Below are 18923 nucleotides of genomic sequence, written 5' to 3'. Positions count from 1 at the left end.
GCTGGGCTGGGGTTCTGCCTCATTTTAGAAAGCACACTTCTGCAAAAGACGTCTGTGCTCCTGCCCAGCCCTGGGGGCAGGGGAGATGTCAGGCGTGGGAGGGTCGGTCCCTGCCCTCAAGGAGCTGACTATGCAGTAGGAGAAACACAACTCAGCTGGGGCAGGTCTGGTCTTGTGATGAAGGAGCTGTGTTTAAGGTGCCGGGGCAGCACCTTGTTCAAGGGGAGGTCGAGGGTCTGGGGTGGTCAGAGATGTGTCAGGAGGAGTGGGACCTGGGTCCTACCTGTGTTTGTGTTGAAATCCACTGTAAGCAACTATACTCCAATAAAAATTAAAAACAAAACAAAACAAGAAATCCACTGTAGTTAGTGAGCAGTTTGGGGAGGCACCTTAGCAATTGCTGTGGTCTTGCAGCTTCTCTTTGAATGAGGTCATCATGAGTTGAGGACTCCAAAGGAGAGGGCAGACCTGGGAGCTGAGACACTGTAAGCAGTGCCGCACAGGTCATACTCTACCTGTAGGTCATACGTGGGATACCAGTGCACCCCTGGGCCCTTGCAGGGTGATATGCAGAGCATGGGGGTAAGCCCATGCCCGCTCTGCATCTGTCGGCCTCTTCTCCCCAGCCTTCTCTTTCTTAAGCCTTTGTCCATGTGCCCCCCTGTTCTCCCTCCCCAGGGTGTTGGCTTCCACCCTGGGGTGCTTTGCTGTTTCTGAGGCCAGAGCTTCAAAGACTGACTCACACGACCTTCTTGGGGAGTTTGTGTTAAACAGACACAGCTGCAGGCCCTGACTCAAGACAGATGCATTGGAAGGGCCAGGGCTGAGGGACCTGGAAAACCGCCCCTTTAACAAACTCCCTGCAGGACCAGGGCAACCATGGTCCATGTTTGGAAAACACTACTTGAAAGAGTTTCTTTGTTAACTCCCAGTTCTTGCTGCAATGGCAGTGATATACTCCCCAGGTGATTGCAGAAACTGATCTGTAAATGTTTCTTGTCTTTTCCAGAGTGCATAGAACGAATCCCATGGATCGCTCCTGAGTGTGTTGAAGACTCCAAGAACCTGAGTGTGGCCGCTGACAAGTGGAGCTTTGGAACCACACTCTGGGAAATCTGCTACAATGGCGAGATCCCCTTGAAAGACAAGACACTGATTGAGGTGAGTTGCTTTCCAGGGTGTGAGCTGAGTGAGGACCCCCTGGACACTCATGGGTGTCTCAGGAGTTATCAGGAAGCCTCATATTGTGGGAGGAGATGGGCACGGGTTTGACTCTCCTCCACAAGCTTACTGCCTGTGTGACCTCGCAAATGTTACTTAATTTCCTTGGGCTTTGGTTTCATCATCTGTAAAATGGGAATAAATAATACCTCCTTTGCACGGTTGTTGTGAAGATTAAGTAGATAATGCGTGTAGAGTCCCAGGTACGCAATGTGTGCTCAATAGATCACTATAGCATTGCAAAATTAACACCCAGATATTTATTGAGTTCCTTCTGTGTACCAGGCGTTGTCCTAAGTTAAAGCTGGGGGTTCACAATGAAACAGACACAGGCCTTTCCTACCCTTGAGGACCTTAGGGTGTAGTAGGAGAGCTGGGCTAAAACAGCGATAAGGATTCCACACATAATATCTGAAATCATCACCTTAAGAGCCCTGCATGTTGGGTAGGGCAGTGTCATTACCCTTGTTTTACAGGTCAGGTAACAGATGCAGGCGGCCCAAGGCCCGGGTTCCTTAGCTAGAATGCAAAATTTCGAGGCTGACCCTCTCTTATGTTCACTTGCAGAAAGCTAGTGGAGGCTCTAACTCCAAAGGGATAAAGTAGTGAAAGTTACAGTGAAGGACCACTGATCCCAACTCACTGATTTGATTATTGGGATGTGTCTTATGTGTTTAGAGAGGCAGGCATCACTTTTAGCTGGGAGGGAATGATCAAAGTCCAAGGGAGGGTGGCATTTCAGTTGTCTACAGGAAGCAGTGAGTGGTTTCATTTGCCTGGAGTGTGGAGAGGAATGACAGGTAAAAAGGCGGGAAGGGTCCTTTGAGGTCGGATTGTGTAGAGACCCTGAATGCCAGGCTTCAGAGTTTTACTGGGGTGATGTGGGACACTGAAGGGTTTGGGTGGGGAGCCAGGTGCTTGGAGGCCAGACTGGGCGCAGCTCATCTGGATGGTGGTTGGATGGACAGGCTGAGTGAGGAGAGGCGTCTTGCTCTGAGGCTCTCAGTGGCCACGGCCTGAACCAGGAAGTGGCGGTGAGGATCCGGAGTGGAGGGGGCACGTGGAGGAGATACCCAAGAGGCGAGAGAACCTGTAACCTGTTAGCCTTTTGCCAGGTAAACATGGTGCAGGACTTGGGAAAGAGGAGTTAAGCTAAAACCAACAGAGAAACCGTCACATCCATAGATCTGTATTTAGGATCTTCAGCTGAGGCTTTTGGGAGTCATTTTATTTTTAACTTCCTTGGAAACAAAACAGCATACCCTTTGCTGTCAGTCAGTATTTATTGAGCACCTTCTGTGTACCCAGGACTGAGCAGAATACAGAGATGGTGTAAGGAAAGGTCTGTGCCTTTGATAAAGGAGGGTCTGTCTCTTCTCCCAGGTACCCTTGGGTGGGTTGGGCGACCTTTCCCCCTGGCTCTGCTGGAGCCTGGAACAGTGAGAGACTCTCCAAGGCAGAGGGAGCTCTCAGCTCCTTAATTCCAACCCATCTTCCTCCTCTCCTCTGGGGCCTGCCTCCACCCCACCCTAGGACCCACAGGGACCAGAAGAGAAACTAGTACCCTTGAGAGTCAGCTACAGACCAGAGCCTAAAGTGTAGCAAATTCACTTAATTTTTTTAAAAGGGCATCAATTATTCATTTCAGAATTTTAAAGTATTAACCCCGTTGATGAGAATTTAGAAAACAGAGAAAACTATTTTTAAAAAAGAAATTATTAATCACTATATTCTGGTCACCCCTAACTAATATTTAACACTTTGGCATATTGTCTTCCAGTCTGTTTATATCTCTCTTTATTAAACAAACTTGGGACCATGCTAGATACGGTTATTTTTTCATTTAATGTTGTATATTTTTTCATTTAATGTTGTGAGTACTTTGCTATACGATTAAATAAGTCTTACAGTTTTTACTAATTTGATGTAAGAGTTCATTGTTTCATTAAACTCTGATTTATTTAACTAATTTTATATTTGGCATTGAGGTTGTTTTCAAATTTGTAATGCTCTATCTAATTCTGCAGGGAATATCTTTAAACATAAATCTTTGTTTCTATCTGACTTATTTCTGAGTCGTTCAATAATTGCAATTAATGAGAGTTTGAAGAATCTGAAGCTTGCTACACATGTTGCCAAATCATATTCCAGAAGGTTGCATGACTTTGCTGGAATACAGCTTATTTGGGACTGGGTGGGATATACTGCCTGTTTTCCTTGAATTCGGATTATTTTAGTATCCAGGACTAAGATTTCCCACAGCTAGAGAAAGGCAGCATTAGCACCCACGTTTATGACGTCTCCTTTTAAGCAAAGCTGTTGGGAATTAAATTAGGGATTGTTAGGTTAACTCCTTCTGACCTGGGGCTAAAAGGTTTGTGGGCGGTTCCTTTGGTTTCTTTCATGTGGTCCTCTTCTTTGCAGAAAGAGAGGTTCTATGAAAGCCGGTGCAGGCCAGTGACCCCGTCTTGTAAGGAGCTAGCTGACCTTATGACCCGCTGCATGAACTACGACCCCAACCAGAGACCCTTCTTCCGAGCCATCATGAGAGACATCAATAAGCTGGAGGAGCAGAGTAAGACTCTGCCTTGAGCTGTTTAACCAGGACCAGCCAATGCCTGGGGGAGGGAGGGATAACAAGGAGCCTGTGAGGGGCAACCACTCCTTTTTAACATGTTTTCTTTTCTCTTCTGTTAGATCCAGACATCGTATCAGAAAAAAAGCCAGCAACTGAAGTGGATCCCACACATTTTGAAAAGCGGTTCTTAAAGAGGATCCGTGACTTGGGAGAGGCAAGTTATACTCGCGTCCCTGCTGACCACTTCACCTCTATGGATATCTAAAGCTGCTCTCCATTCTCTCTCATTTTGGGTCAAAGTTTATAAGAGAAAGCATCTTACTGTGTTTTCTTTAGGATTGTGTGTTTTTCCATTTGACACACGGTGGCAGCCTGTCCACGCACACAGGACATTGATCAGCTCCCTCGGGAGACTTGGTCTCTAAGGGACAAAGAGAATGAAGAGGGGGGGATCCATCCATGGGGGATGGATATAGATATAGTGGAAATAGAAACGTCCCTACCTCTCACTTTCCTGGGAATACTTATCCTGTGAGGCTGCTTAAATGAGGGATGGATTTATTTCACAGAACACCAAAATAGAATTTTAGCTTTTCCTCTGGACCTTGAATGGCAGTTTCCTGACAGTAAATGTGACTAGAGAAGCTACTGGAATTTGCATCTTTATACAGATTTTCTGTAGTTAATAAAGGCTGTGCCACCTTGAGTACCCACCATGTGCCAAGGCCGAGTGCTGGGCATTCTGCAGGCACAGTGTTCCTGCTTCCTCACAGCAGCCCCAAGGGTTTATTACCACTGTATACATTGAGCACCTCTGGAGCCAGCTCGGAAGACTGGGTGACCAGGCTCGAATCACTAGCAGGTGGCTTAGCTGGGATCTAATCCACGTCTTCTAAAGACTCCTCATGCCTTGCTCTTTGTAGCCACATTGTGGTACCTCCTGTAGCATGGACCCAGGGCTGTCAACGAATGCCAGGGTTGTCCTGCATGTCCAGAAATAACCTCCATTTCCTTTTGGGTTACACTTTCGTGGAAATTGGGATTGATGTGTTGGTTCACCAGTCACTTGATCCTTTTCTTGTCTTAGCTCAGTAATAGAAGAAGGGATGGCATGTAAGCCAAGTGGGGAAGAAGAGCCCAGGTAGGAGCTTGCTACCTGCAAGGTCAGACTGTGCGTGCACCCCCGCCTTCGGGGAACAGCACAAGGAGCAAGGCTCATCTCTGAAGTGTGTCCTGCTGGCCCAGGCCGGGGCTTCTCTGATCAAGCATGTGCATCTTTCCCTCCAGGGCCACTTTGGGAAGGTCGAACTCTGCAGGTATGACCCTGAGGGGGACAATACAGGGGAGCAGGTGGCCGTCAAATCCCTGAAGCCTGAGAGCGGAGGGAACCACATAGCTGATCTGAAGAAGGAAATTGAAATCTTAAGAAACCTTTATCATGAGAACATTGTGAAGTATAAAGGCATCTGCACAGAAGACGGTATGTTGTGCAAAGTGGGGTTGATTTAAAGACTGAGTGACTTTCTGGGGTCATGAAGGCCAGTGCTGAGCAGGCAGTGCCCTGGGCCTCAACCTGGGCTGCCTGAGTGCCAACTCACGGCCCCCGGAGCTCGAGGGCTTTGAAGCAGTGTGCACTGTCGGAACCCTCAGCAGCTGCAGAGCTGCCGGGAAAGCTGCCCAGCCTCCCCCCAGGCGGGGGGTGATTCCAGCACTGTCTCTCTTGGCTCTTGCTACACCCACACTGGGGATTGGACTTCCCCTGTCCTGATATTTGCACACGAGGGTACAGAGACCAGATGAAACTGATGCCCACTCCTCCCCTTTCCCTGTTCTTTTGATCCAACACTAAGCAGGGTACTTCATTTTCTAGTTTTCTAAGTCAAGGTGGCAAGTAGTGTTTACTAATAAGTGTATCTTTTTTACAAGCCAGTACAGTACTCATGTATTATATTTTAAAATTGGTAGTGAGATGATGTGGCTCATAATTTTTAAAAATCATCATTTGCCTAGTGGTTCGCAGAACACTGTGTTGTCTCAGTGAGCGCTGATGACCCTAGGGTAGGCACCCTGTTCACTGCCGAGGATCCCAAGACTCTGACACCTACGAGCTTAAGCAACGTGCCTGCGATTCAGGTCCTCTGTCTCCAGATCCTGTGCCCTTTACTCTCCCACAGTTCCTTCCTTTGGCAGCCTTGTACTGATGGTTTGTTTGTTTTTTCGTTTCTTTTTTCTAAACAGGAGGAAATGGTATTAAGCTCATCATGGAATTTCTGCCTTCGGGAAGTCTTAAGGAGTATCTTCCAAAGAATAAGAACAAAATTAACCTCAAACAGCAGTTAAAATATGCTGTTCAGATTTGTAAGGTAAAAAGAAAAAAAAAAAAAAGAGCCTGGTAAAAATTTAAAAATCAGGCACTCTGTCCTTGGTAATTGGTTTGTAATTAGGCTGCAAGTGGAAAACTTTCGAGTAATTGTACTGAGTTTATTTTGTTCTGCATGATTTGGATTGAAAATTAGCCTCTGCTAAGAAAGTGAACTGATTTGTTAATATGGTTTCTTTAATGTGTATTTCTTGGAATCAGGTTGGTCTGTTTTTGCAAAGAAGTAAAAACAAAAAAAAGTGATATGTGAATGAAATGACATTTATATATATTTTTTTGTTATGAAGTGGTGGTAGATACAAAATCCAATCTGAACTGACCTTCAGCAATGTGCTCTGCCTTTTCTTCTCTCCCTCAGGGGATGGACTATTTGGGTTCTCGGCAATACGTTCACCGTGACTTAGCAGCAAGAAATGTCCTTGTTGAGAGTGAACACCAAGTGAAAATTGGGGACTTTGGTCTAACCAAAGCCATTGAAACTGATAAGGAGTACTACACAGTCAAGGACGATCGGGACAGCCCTGTGTTTTGGTAACTGAATCAAACAGATTTCATCAGTGCTTCATAGGGTTTCCACTGTTCTGATAGGTCCTTTCTAGCTATGTTTATGTCTCTTATTAGTCCAGATTAGAAAAAGACTTAGATCATTTGGAATTGACTGATTTTTGCCTTCAAGAAACATCTTTTAAGCTGTTTTACTGAAAGCAACCCGCAGAAATGCCTGAGCTTCATAGGACATCATCTTCCAAGGAAGAAATCTCACAACGCTCAGCATCTCCATCTTGCCTGGAGAAGGCATTCCTCTGACACAGTTCTTAAAACTGTTAGCAGCTGGAGTAATCACATCCATGCAGAGGAAGCCTGGAGGGCAGGTAGGAGGAGGGGGCAGGAAGGTGACAGGAAGGAGGTGACGAGTAGGCATTGGCAGATTCAGGTAGAGCCTGGACATAACAGAGCAAAAATCCATAAGAAGCTTGGCCATCTTCTCATGAATCACCAGAGTATTCTGGTTGGTGGGCCACACCCTGACTTTGACCCCTCTCAGCCTGGAACACTATCCAAGGGGGAAGCTGCTAAAGTCTCCACTCTGCGCTGTCCTGTAGAACTGACTGGCACCACGAGGTACATCCTGTATGGACACGACATGGGTCTCTCCCACCCACGAAGGCCAAACCTCCATTTATTCATTAAAGAAATATGTATCAAGGCCCTGCTTTGTGCCAGGTACTAGAGATACAAGGGTGAACAAGCCAACCAAGTTTAGAATTTAATGGGTGAGGCAGCCAGTTTCGTGGTACCATAACCATAAAAGGGTTCAGGCTTGGTTTTCTGGAAGTTCTGTTAAAATAAGGCCTTAAAAGATTCCTGGGGGTTTGTTAAGATGGTTAGAAGACGGCATGTATGATGGCAAGAGTGAGACAGAACAGTGGCTATCCTAGGAACTGGAATCAGCTCCGTGTGGCTGGATCACGAAGGGAGGTCTTGGCGGTTGCTAAGGCAATGCCCTGGACGCTGAGTTATGGAGCTGGGACTCCATCCTAAGAGCTTTGGGTTGCTGTTGGGGGGATTAAGGACAGGGACTTCTGTTTAAAAAGATCACTGTGGGAAGGAGAGGAGCAAGACTGGAGCCAGGGAGTCTAATTTGGCCAGAGCCAGTGATGGTGTGAATAGGACAGTGATTTGGACAGCGATGGTGGGGTTTAGGAGAAGTGAGTAGGTTTGAGAAGTATTTCTGAGACTGCATATGGGGATGCCTCGGTTTCTGGCTCAGGCAGTTGGGTATCATTCACCAAAACAGCTGACATTGGAAGAGGACTGGGCAGTAATTCACTGCTGACTCAATCTGAGCTTGCAGGCACATGAAGCCCGGGCCTGTCGTCATCACCTCCTCCCCCCCCCCCCATCCCCTCCCCATGGAGAGCCTATGCTCTGTGAAATGAGGAGCACAGACTTGTCTGACTGATGTCTGGGAGCAAATGTGTAATGAGAGCCCATAGGGGTACTGTCCACATATCAGATGTGCACCATAGCAGCACATGTGTGACTGATGCATAATACACACTTAAATGTCTTAGAATATTAAATTCTAAGTAAAACCAGAGAGCTGATTTTTCTGAGTTACTCTAATGCTTTTTGGAATATCCCTCCCAGGAAATGAAGTTTCAAGTTCTGCTTTCTTTCAGGTATGCTCCAGAATGTTTAATTCAGTGTAAGTTTTATATCGCCTCTGATGTCTGGTCTTTTGGAGTAACTCTGCATGAGCTGCTTACTTACTGTGATTCAGATTCCAGTCCCATGGCGGTAAGTCTTACTTGTCCTTGGTTTGAATCTAGCACCCAATTAAAATGTGTCCATCCTTCTGCTTTGTAAGTTTCATTCTTAAATGGAATCCAATCAGTGTGTTATAATGGAAAGGAAAATTGTCTTGGACTTTCATTTTTAAAGCCTTTTTATTGTTTTAATTTCCAATTCTAGAAATTTTACCTTAATCTATCTGGTGTTTATATAAATATGTACAAAGTAAAATATTTTGTTTGGTTTTATTTTACATAGTTGTTCCTGAAAATGATAGGCCCAACTCATGGCCAGATGACAGTAACAAGACTTGTGAATACATTAAAAGAAGGAAAACGTTTGCCTTGTCCACCTAACTGTCCAGAAGAGGTATTTATGGGCCATTTCACAGTAATAAAACTCAGTTTTTACTGTTTTCACTGCTTGAATTATCCAGCATGGGATTGGAATGGGGGAGCAGGAATGACTAGAAAACTCTTTTAAAATAGTTTTCTGAAGCTGGATTTCAGATAAAAGATATCTGAGAAAATCATCTTTGGGGCAGATGACAGCCACAAGTTTTGTTCAAAGCAAGGGATTCCCTTCAGAAGTAGGCTCACCTCGGTGAGCACCCTAAAGGCGCATATGCTGGTGTAGCCTTCCTGTGACAAATACATATAATTGCATTTTTGTGTGTAAGTTTATCCCACTTATCAACAGCATTTGTGACATTCAGTTTTCTGTATTTCTAACTGAACTGAGCCTTTAAGACTAACTCTGTAGACTATTTAAGATGTACTGAATAGTATGTTTGTTTAAGCCAAAGAATGAAGCAGCCGGTAAGGAAATTAGGAGTCTAAACTGAGCTATAACTTCACCCTTAAACTGGTTTATAGTAATTAATGACCTGGATTTTTTTGCAAGGTCAGTTAAGTCATGAGCTTCTCAAATGTTAAAATGTTATTTATGAACTATAGATGTGTCACATTTTCTGTATTTTAAGTTATTCAAATATTCTTGTTTTCTAGTGTTACTTATTAAGGGAAGTCATTCACATTTTCAAAATTATGTTCTTGATGTTTCTATAATTTTTAAAAAAAGCTCCTAAACATTTTTACTGTTGTTATTTTTTTCTTTTTACAGGTTTATCAACTTATGAGAAAATGCTGGGAATTCCAACCATCCAATCGGACAACCTTTCAGAACCTTATTGAGGGATTTGAAGCTCTTCTAAAATAAGAAGCATGAATAACATTTAAGTTCTACTGTGTATCAAGTCCTCCTACCCCCAACCAATACCCAAGCCATTTAAAAAAAAAAAATATGTTCTAACTGGAAAAAAGTTTGTATTCTGTCTAAAAAGATACTGGGGTACGTATCCATGTATAAAGCACACTGTGTGGTGCTTAATATGTATAAGTAAGTACTTCCTCTTTAAATTTGGCACCAGTAACATAGTGACAAATAATGACAACCAAAATATTAGAAAGCACTTAAGCACTCCTCCTTTTGGAAAGAATATACCACTGTTTCGTCTGGTTAGTTTACTATCACAATTGAGTACCAGAATGGGATTTTTCAAAACAAACAAACAAGAGGAGCTGACCAAAGTAAAGTCTCAAGATGATTGCTTTTTCTTACCTGCCAGTTGATGTGAAATGTTTTTCTGGCACATAAATCAAAGATGATAAAGATTGATGGACTTGGCCGATACTCTAATATGCCCTCAAATTTCAATATCTAAACAGTGATAGATGAAACATTCTTGAAATATTAGATACCAGTTAGTATACTGTTGTTGCTATACAAAGATGAGTGAGTGTATCCCTGTCAACAGTAGGACATAAACTTTGAGTTGAGTTGTTTCTGCAGTGGCTTAGCTCCTGTCCCCTTGGGTGACCAGCGGTACCCATTTTTGAGAAAACTGGTCATACCCAGGGCGGCAGCTATGGAATAGATACTTTGCTGCATGATGTTGATTCTTGAGAACTAAACCTGTGCCAGTGCTTCCCTAAACAGTGTACCTTTAATCAGAATTGATTCTAAGAACCTGGCTGCTGTTGTACCTGCTTTTCAGAAATGTCAATGTGTATCCTTTTATAACTAACTCTACCACTTCGGGGCAAGCTGTGCCAGCATTGGTTTTGGATGCTGAATGCATATATACCATGTACATTGCACTGTTCTTAGTGTTTCAGTACTTACCGTCCATCTACAAGAGTCAATCACTATTTTGACCATCATCACCCTATGGCGCAAAACTTGAAAGACCCAGCTAGAAGCACTATGGAGTTCAGGATCCACTAGGCAGTTTTCAGTTTGCTTGGAGGTAGCTGGGTAATCAAAAATGTCAAAGCTCTGATTCCATGTGAACCATAAGATCTTTTTGACCAGGAGTCTGAAAAACTTTTTGTTGATGCTGTCTAGCATTTGTTTGATACCATTACTTTTCACCTTGAGCCTGAAAAAGAGTTAGTTATGTATTGATTCAATGGCAACAGCCATTCCCCGTAACCCTACATCACCAAGGTCTGTCAAACCTGTGGCCACCCTACATGCACTTTGTTTACTCTTTATACAAATAAATATACTAGAGACTTCACATGCATGTGCCTTTTAATATTAAGAGTTCATTTTCAAAGCATTTCAAACAATTTGTTTACATAGAAAAATAACAGTATAGGCTGGGGGTGGGGAGAGCATTGGTAATGGTCCTTATTACTAAAACACCACTTGATTTGTACTTATCTGTTGTGTCCCAACAATAATGGGGCACAGGCCAGTACAGATGGCAGACCCACACTTGCTAACCCAAAATACCTTTTAGTTCTTTAAACCTCTTCCTGCTTACATTTTTAAAATTCACCATCTTCCCTTCCTTCTGTTTGTACTGTCACAGAGGTGTGACTGACAAAGCACTGAAGAAGCTTAATGCAACAGGAAAATGGGAAGAAGTGCAGAGCATGGAGAACCCATTATTCATCTGCTGAGTCAGAACTGAGTGATGCCTATCCTGATCAGTTATTTATAGGTAGTTTACTTATTAGAAATTATCTAATAATTTAACTTTCTAGCTGTCATTTGCCAATAGAAGTTAATATAGGCAATACATTAGACCAAGTAAGATTCTTTGCAAATCATACAACATGTGTACCAATTTTAAACTTCATAATTAAAACACAGATACCTTCTATCATAGTCAATAAGTCCCCTAAATATATTTAATGATCTTATTTCAAAAAGACTAGGATCACTGAGACCCCTAAACTCCACATCATCAATTAATGTCTCATAACAAAGAACTTAGAAATTTCTAGATAGCAAAAGGGTTTCTCATGCATTTAATACCAAGGTCTTCAGGAAATAATGGTGATTCAAAAGTTATATGCAATAAACACAATTCTTTCAAAAGTAAATTGGGTTAAATAGCTGATAGTTTTTCAGCCTAACACACTGCAAAAGAATAAGAGACAAAGCAGAGAGTGAGGTATAGCTTATTATCTCAAAATAGTTATAAATACTGTTACTCCATAACACTCCTTCAGAAAGGGCAGAATTGACTGCTTTACTATATTGTGGAAATAGGGCATCTGATGACCAAAATGTGCCCTGTTCTAGTAAATGAATCATCACTATGCTATGAAAGTAAGACACAGAAACCTATGTTCCTTGCCACTTACTTACAACAAATCTGTTGTGAAGTTAAAGGTCTTTTTGTAGGTGTGAAGTAAAAGGATTAGGGAATTAATGGTATTAGATCAGGAGTCTGCGAACTTTATAAAGGGCCAGCTAGTAAATATTTTAGGCTTTGCAGCCACTCAGCTCTGCCATTGTAGCACAGAAGTTAGCCATACATGATATGTAAGTGAATGAGCATGGTTGTGTTCCAATAAAATCTTATGTATGGGCACTGAAATTTGAATTTCAAGTCATACATTTTTTTTCCTCCAAACATTTAAAAATGTAAACAAGCAGTACAAAAACAGCTGGAGGACTGTTTTTTGACTGCAGGGAAGTAGTTTGCCAGCCCCTGAAATTAGATCAGCAAAGCTACTTCAAAGAAAAAAAAAAAAAACTTGTGTTTTTCACAAGAGGTGTAAATGGTAAATAACATATTAAGAGTAAAGCATCTGTAGTAGTGTATACCTTGGATGTCACTGTCACTCTGTGTTTGAGTTTTATATTGTATGACTGGTGTGGGGGTAATAATTAAGTTTGTATGTAGAGCATCTTTATAACTACCAATCACTGCATTGTGTACTTGCATTCTTGTAATTCTAGGAAAAATTCTAAAAATCTGAAATGAGATTACTTCTAGGGAAAGTGTCGATAAACTGGAATGCACACTGGCTTATAAGAAATTTATTCTAAGGCCCAGGAAACAAGAATGTTTCCCATTTATTGCTTCAAACTTTTATATGTGGTGTCAAAATTATTCCCAGTACTAAACAAGGAATATTGGAACATATGTCATTTCTCCAATGAACTGTAAGTTAGTATCACATTGATTAAGATGCATCTAATTCTAGCGGAATACGTCCTCAGTTGATGTCTCTTCTTATTGCTACTTATTTTTTTAATTTGGCAATTCTGCCTGCTGCACAACACAGTTCCTTCTGGGAAATTATAAACCCGTATTTAAAGGATATGGCTAGTTTGAATGTAGTTAAGGCAGCGATGAACAGCAGAGATACTGCAAAGAACCTTATGAGTTTATAAGGAGAGAACTTAACTCAGTATACTCGCTTCTTTTTTAAGTAGGTTTCCACGTAATATGCTCCTGTGCCCTGAGAATGCTGGTCAACAAATTCCACTGAACCACCTTCTGGGGCAGAGACGAGATATGATGAGCCTCGCTTTTCATTTCTTAAAGATGATACCTATTAGAAAAAGAAACCATAACTAATGCTAAAATCTAAATTAAAATTGGTTTGTTAAAGATATTTATAAGAAAAGCAATTCTACTGTGGTTTGGTGTAAAAACAGAATAGCAGGATAAATAACAAAGTTATCAAAAAAACTGCACAAAAAATTTCTATATCAAAATCACTTGTGGAACTTTTGAAAAATACAAACCAGCTTCTTAATGCCCTCTCTCCCCTACTCCCCACATTTTCACGAAAGAAAAAGTGACACTATAGTTGCTTCTGCTGTTTGTACATAGTTAAACCCCAGTGAATCAGAATACCAGTACTGGATACCAGTATTCCTCTGAGGAAGGAGCATGGCTAAGGAATTGAACTGCATATCAACTTAGTTGTTAAGTTCATCTAGTAATAAAAGATGTGGCAAAAGAATAAACCAGTAGGTACAAAAACTAGTAAATGATGTCAACAAAATAGCTAGTGAAACATTCTAGAGAGCAATATGAACTCAAACTTTAGTCCACAGAATAATCACCTGGAAAAGCTGTTAAAATGCAGATTTCCAGGTTCCATCTCAGATATTCTAATCCAGAAGTGTTCATGATAAGAAGGGCCAAAATGTTCCTCACAAGTAGTCACAGTAATCAATACATTAAATCAGATTATGTAGCACAACCCTATGACCACCTAATTCCTCTCAGTTTTAGCTTTCATAAATACTGTGTGTGACAAACTTACTGAAGAATTATGTAACTAACCTACTATACAAGAATGTAGAAATGACTCATAAGGAAAGCTTCTAGCAATGCAGAAGAGCCTTCTCACATTACAATTAAAATTACAATAGTATTTGAACCAACAATGGCCACAATTTTTAAAACCGGGTTCAACTTCAGAGGGGACAGATGATGAGTCCCTCTGCCCTTGTAGATAAAGCAGTTCTCAGTCATCCATGTTAAGAAGAGGGATAAGGTAGAGATGACCAAGAAGGCTCCAGAGCTCCCCTCTTTCCATGGATGTGCCAGATGTACAGCTACACATGGAACAGTTCCCTCTCAAAGAGATCCAGAAACTAGTTGGGTAGCTACTACATAGTAAACAAATGAGAAAATAAATACCCGCACCAAAATGGGTAGGAAAGGTCAATGTACTGTCTCACCATACAACCCAACCCTGGCACAGCACTGTGCATCAGGAGAGAATTCCCAATTCTTAGCTTCTCCCTGAGGAGTGAAGGGTTTGGATTCCACATCTAGCCCTCCAACTTTTAAGACTCCTGGTGGAGGTACGGGTTCCCAAAATACCTAGCTCTGAAAGCCAGCAGGGCTTGTGTTCATGAGATCCACAAGGCTATAGATAATAAAGAAGCATTCTTAATGGGCACACAGCACTCACTGTGACTGTCCCCTCAGGGCCAGGTGCAGAGGGAGCAGGCAGAATTGCCCATCTCCCAGTCCTCCCCTGAAAGAAGTTTATCTGCACATTTTAAAAGCTACTGCCTAAGGCCGGGCTCCTAATCTAGCAGGTGCTAGGAGCAGCGGCAGTCTCCCCCAGAGACTGGGGAAGCTGAAGGACACCTCTCCCACCTTCTCCTTCCAGCTTACTCCAGTCACTAGTATCTCCCTGCAAGGAGCTTGTACACGTCTGTACCCTGGCTTTTATGTCTGACACCCAAGGAATAGTCCATAGGTCATCTGGCTCTGATAGCCAATGGGGCTTGCATTCATGAATTCCACTGGACTGTAGCAAACAAAAATACAATTCTTAATGGGTGCAGGAGCTCCCTTCCCACCATGCCCTGGTGATTGTACACCTGTGCTCAGCACAAAGGGAACAGGGAAAAAAAAAAAAAAAAGCCCATTTCCTTTTCTCCCGGGACAGGGCTTAACTATCAATACGTACTTTCTCCGCAGCAGCCTCAGGGTCCAGGTTCTAATCCGTCTGCGTCTAGGTGCTAATTGTAGTCCCTGCCTTTGGATACACAGACAGGTCTTAGCATACCCTCTAAAAAAGCCACTAGAAGCAAAGAAGGAAGCTCAGACAGTCACAAAAGGTTGACAGACAACTAAGAGCTCAGGCTGGGCTGAACAATGAGGTCCATCTCCTACAAGGGACCATTCAATACTGGAAGAGGTGGCTGTTTTATATAATGCATAGGCACCAATAAAGGAAGAAATGAAGATATAATGTTCCAAACAAAAGGCCACGATAAATATCCAAAGATCTTGATAAAACAAAGTGACTTACCTGAGAGAGTTCAAAATAATGGTTGTAAAGATGCTCACCCAGGCAATGAATGAACAAAGAATTTGCATAGAGATAGAAAATATTTAAAACTACCAAATAGAAATCACAGAATTGTTAATGTAACTGAACTGAAAAGTTCAATAGAGGGATTCAACATCAGACTAGATCAATCACAGGAAAGGATCAGGAAACTTGAAGACAGGTTAGTGGAATTCATCCCATCAGAGTTGCAAAAAGGAAAAATAATTATAAAAGTTAAGATAGCTTAAGGGACTTATCGGACACCATCAAATGGACCAATATATGCATTATAGAGGTCCCAGAAGGAAAAGAGAGAAAGGGGCAGCAAACTTTTTCAAAGAATTAATGGCTGAAAACTTCCCTAATCTGTGGAAACACACATCCAGATCCAGAAAGCCTAGAGAGTAACAAACAAGATGGCTCCAAAGAGACCCACAATGAGACACATAAATTACATTCAACGTGCTAAAAGAAAAAAACTGCCAACCAAGAATACCTGGCTAAGTTGTCCTTCAGAATTGAAAACGAGTTTTCCAGACAAAAGCTGAAGGAGTTCATCACCACTAGACCAGCCTTACATGAAACGCTAAAGGGAGTTCTTCAAACTGACATGGAAGGAGGCTTAGTTTTCTTTAGTAACAGTAAAACATATGAAAGTACAAAACCACTGGTAAAGATAAATATATACTTAAATTCAGAAAACTCTGACAAAAAAAATAAAAACTATACAAACGTGTCAGTGGATACACAATGTAAAAAGGTACAAATTGTGACATCAAATAAGTGGGGGGGGGGGGTGGCAGAGCTGTATTCATTTGAAGTTATCAGCTTAAAATAGACTATATATATATATATATATATATATATATATATATATATATATATATATATATATATATATATATATATATATAAAACATTTTATTTAAGCCTCATGGTAACCACAAAACAAAAGCCTATAGTAGGGATGTAAAAGAGAAAATAAAGCATACACTTATAGAGAAATAGCAAATCACAGAGACAGCAAGGGAGGAAGAAAGGAACAGAGGAATCACAAAACAACCAGAAAACAATTAACAAAATGGCAATAGTAAATCCACAACTACATTACTTTAACCCACACACCTACAGTCAACTAACCTACAACAAAGGAGGCGGGAATCTACAATGGAGAAAAGACAGTCTGTTCAACAAGTGTTGCTGGGAAAACTGGACAGCCACGTGTAAACCAATGAGATTAGAACATTCTCTCATACCATATACAAAAATAAACTCAAAAATGGATTAAAGACCTAAACATAAGAATGGAAATCATAAAATTCCTAAAAGAGAACATACGCAGAACACTCTGACATAAATCATAGCAGTATTTTCGTGAATCAGTTTCCTAAGGCCAAAAAACAAAAACAAAAACAAAAAAAAGCAAAAACAAATGGGACCTAATTAAAAGCTTTTGCACAGCAATAGAAACCGTTAACAAAATGAAAAGACAGCCTACAGAATGGGAGGGAAAATTTGTGAATGATGTGACCGACAGGGGGTTAATATCCAAAATACACAAAGAGCTAATACAACTCAATAGCAAAAAAACAACCCAATCAAAAAAATGGGCAGAAGACCTGAAAGAACATTTTTCTGAAGAAGACATACGGATGGCTAACAGGCACATGAAAAGATGCTCAACATTGCTAATTATTAGAGAAATGCAAAATCAAAACAATGAGATAGGGCTTCCCTGGTGGCGCAGTGGTTAAGTATCTGCCTGCCAGTGTAGGGGACACAGGTTGGATCCCTGGCTCAGGAAGATCCCACATGCCACGGAGCAACTAAGCCCGTGCACCACAACTACTGAGCCTGTGCTCTAGAGCCTGCAAGCCACAACTACTGAGCCTGCACACCTAGAGCCTGTGCTCCGCAACAAGAGAAGCCACAATGAGAAGCCTGCGCACCGCAACGAAGAGTAGCCCCCACTCGCTGCAACTCGAGAAAGCCCACGCACAGCAACGAAGACCCAACACAGCCAAAAAAGAAAAAAAAAAAAGAGATACCATCTCACACTTGTCAGAATGGTTACCATCAAAAAGTCTACAAATAACATGTCAGAGAGGATGCAGAAAAAAGGGAACCCTCATACACTGTTGGTGAGAATGTAAGTTGGTGCAGCCACCATGGAAAACAGCATGGAGGTTCCTCAAAAAACTAAAAATGAACTACCATACGATCCAGCAATTCTACTGCCTGGGTTTTACTGGAGAAAAATGAAAATGCCTATTCAAGAAGTTACATACACCCCAATGTTCATAGCAGCAACAATAAATCATTTGGCCAGAAAAATCAAAAGAGCCAAGACATGGGAGCAACTCAAGTGCCCATCAACAGATGATTAGATTAAAAAGATGTGATGGGGCTTCCCTGGTGGCGCAGTGGTTGAGAATCTGCCTGCCAATGCAGGGGACATGGGTTCAAGCCCTGGTCTGGGAGGATCCCACATGCCGCGGAGCAACTAGGCCCGTGAGCCACGACTACTGAGCCTGTGCATCTGGAGCCTGTGCTACGCAACAAGAGAGGCCGCGATAGTGAGAGGCCCGCACACCGCGATGAAGAGTGGCACCCGCTTGCCGCAACTAGAGAAAGCCCTCGCACAGAAACGAAGACCCAACACAGCCAAAAATAAATAAATAAATAAATAAATTTATTAAAAAAAAAAAAAGATGTGGTTATATATATGTATGTATGTATGTACGTACAATGGACTATTACTCAGCCATAAAAAAGAATAAAATACTGCCATTTGCAGGAATGTGGATGGTCCTAGGGAATATTATGGTTAGTGAAATAAGTCAGAGAAAGACAAATACTACTGATATATAATATAAATGGAATCTAAAAAATAATACAGATGAATGTATATGCAAAACAGAAACAGACTAACAGATATAGAAAAACTATGGTTACCAAAGGGGAGAGGGAAGGGAGGAGGAATAAGTTAGGGGTACGGGATTAACAGATACAAACTACTATGTATAAAATAGATAAGCTGGGCTTCCCTGGTGGTGCAGTGGTTAAGAATCCTCCTGCCAATGCAGGGGACACGGGTTCAAGCCCTGGTCCAGGAAGATCCCACATGCCGCAGAGCAACTAAGCCTGTGTGCCACAACTACTAAGCCTGTGCTCCAGAGCCCGCGAGCAACAGCTCCTGAAGCCCAGTGCCTAGAGCCCATGCTCCACAACAAGAGAAGCCACTGCAATGAGAAGCCCATGCACCGCAACGAAAAGTAGCCCCCGCTGACTGCAACTAGAAAAAGCCCGTACACAGCAACAAAGACCCAATGCAGCC

At 42.0% G+C, this 18923-nt stretch overlaps 2 protein-coding genes across 4 annotated transcripts in view; one reads left to right on the top strand and one right to left on the bottom strand.

Moving 5' to 3' along the window:
• JAK1 (Janus kinase 1) overlaps positions 1-11055 on the top strand; it is a 232790-nt gene extending 221735 nt beyond the window's left edge. For all 3 annotated transcript variants that reach the window (XM_068540046.1, XM_068540045.1, XM_068540047.1), the window contains exons 17-25: positions 1010-1161; positions 3646-3796; positions 3919-4013; positions 5087-5279; positions 6038-6162; positions 6538-6710; positions 8363-8480; positions 8733-8843; positions 9597-11055. In XM_068540046.1, the coding sequence (XP_068396147.1) occupies positions 1010-1161; positions 3646-3796; positions 3919-4013; positions 5087-5279; positions 6038-6162; positions 6538-6710; positions 8363-8480; positions 8733-8843; positions 9597-9692 (1214 nt within the window). In that variant the 3' untranslated portion in view covers positions 9693-11055. The remainder of the gene's footprint in view (positions 1-1009; positions 1162-3645; positions 3797-3918; positions 4014-5086; positions 5280-6037; positions 6163-6537; positions 6711-8362; positions 8481-8732; positions 8844-9596) is intronic.
• Positions 11056-12685: 1630 nt separating this feature from the next.
• Positions 12686-18923, bottom strand: part of RAVER2 (ribonucleoprotein, PTB binding 2) — a 90311-nt gene continuing 84073 nt past the window's right edge. Inside the window, exon 11 of the mRNA XM_068540048.1 lies at positions 12686-13333. Coding sequence (XP_068396149.1) covers positions 13187-13333 — 147 coding nt within the window. The 3' untranslated portion in view covers positions 12686-13186. The remainder of the gene's footprint in view (positions 13334-18923) is intronic.

The sequence above is a fragment of the Eschrichtius robustus genome, chromosome 3, assembly GCF_028021215.1.
Source record: "Eschrichtius robustus isolate mEscRob2 chromosome 3, mEscRob2.pri, whole genome shotgun sequence".
Lineage (NCBI taxonomy): Eukaryota > Metazoa > Chordata > Mammalia > Artiodactyla > Eschrichtiidae > Eschrichtius > Eschrichtius robustus.
The sequence above is the reverse complement of the archived record's forward strand: the minus strand, read 5'-3'. Positions and strand labels throughout refer to the sequence as shown.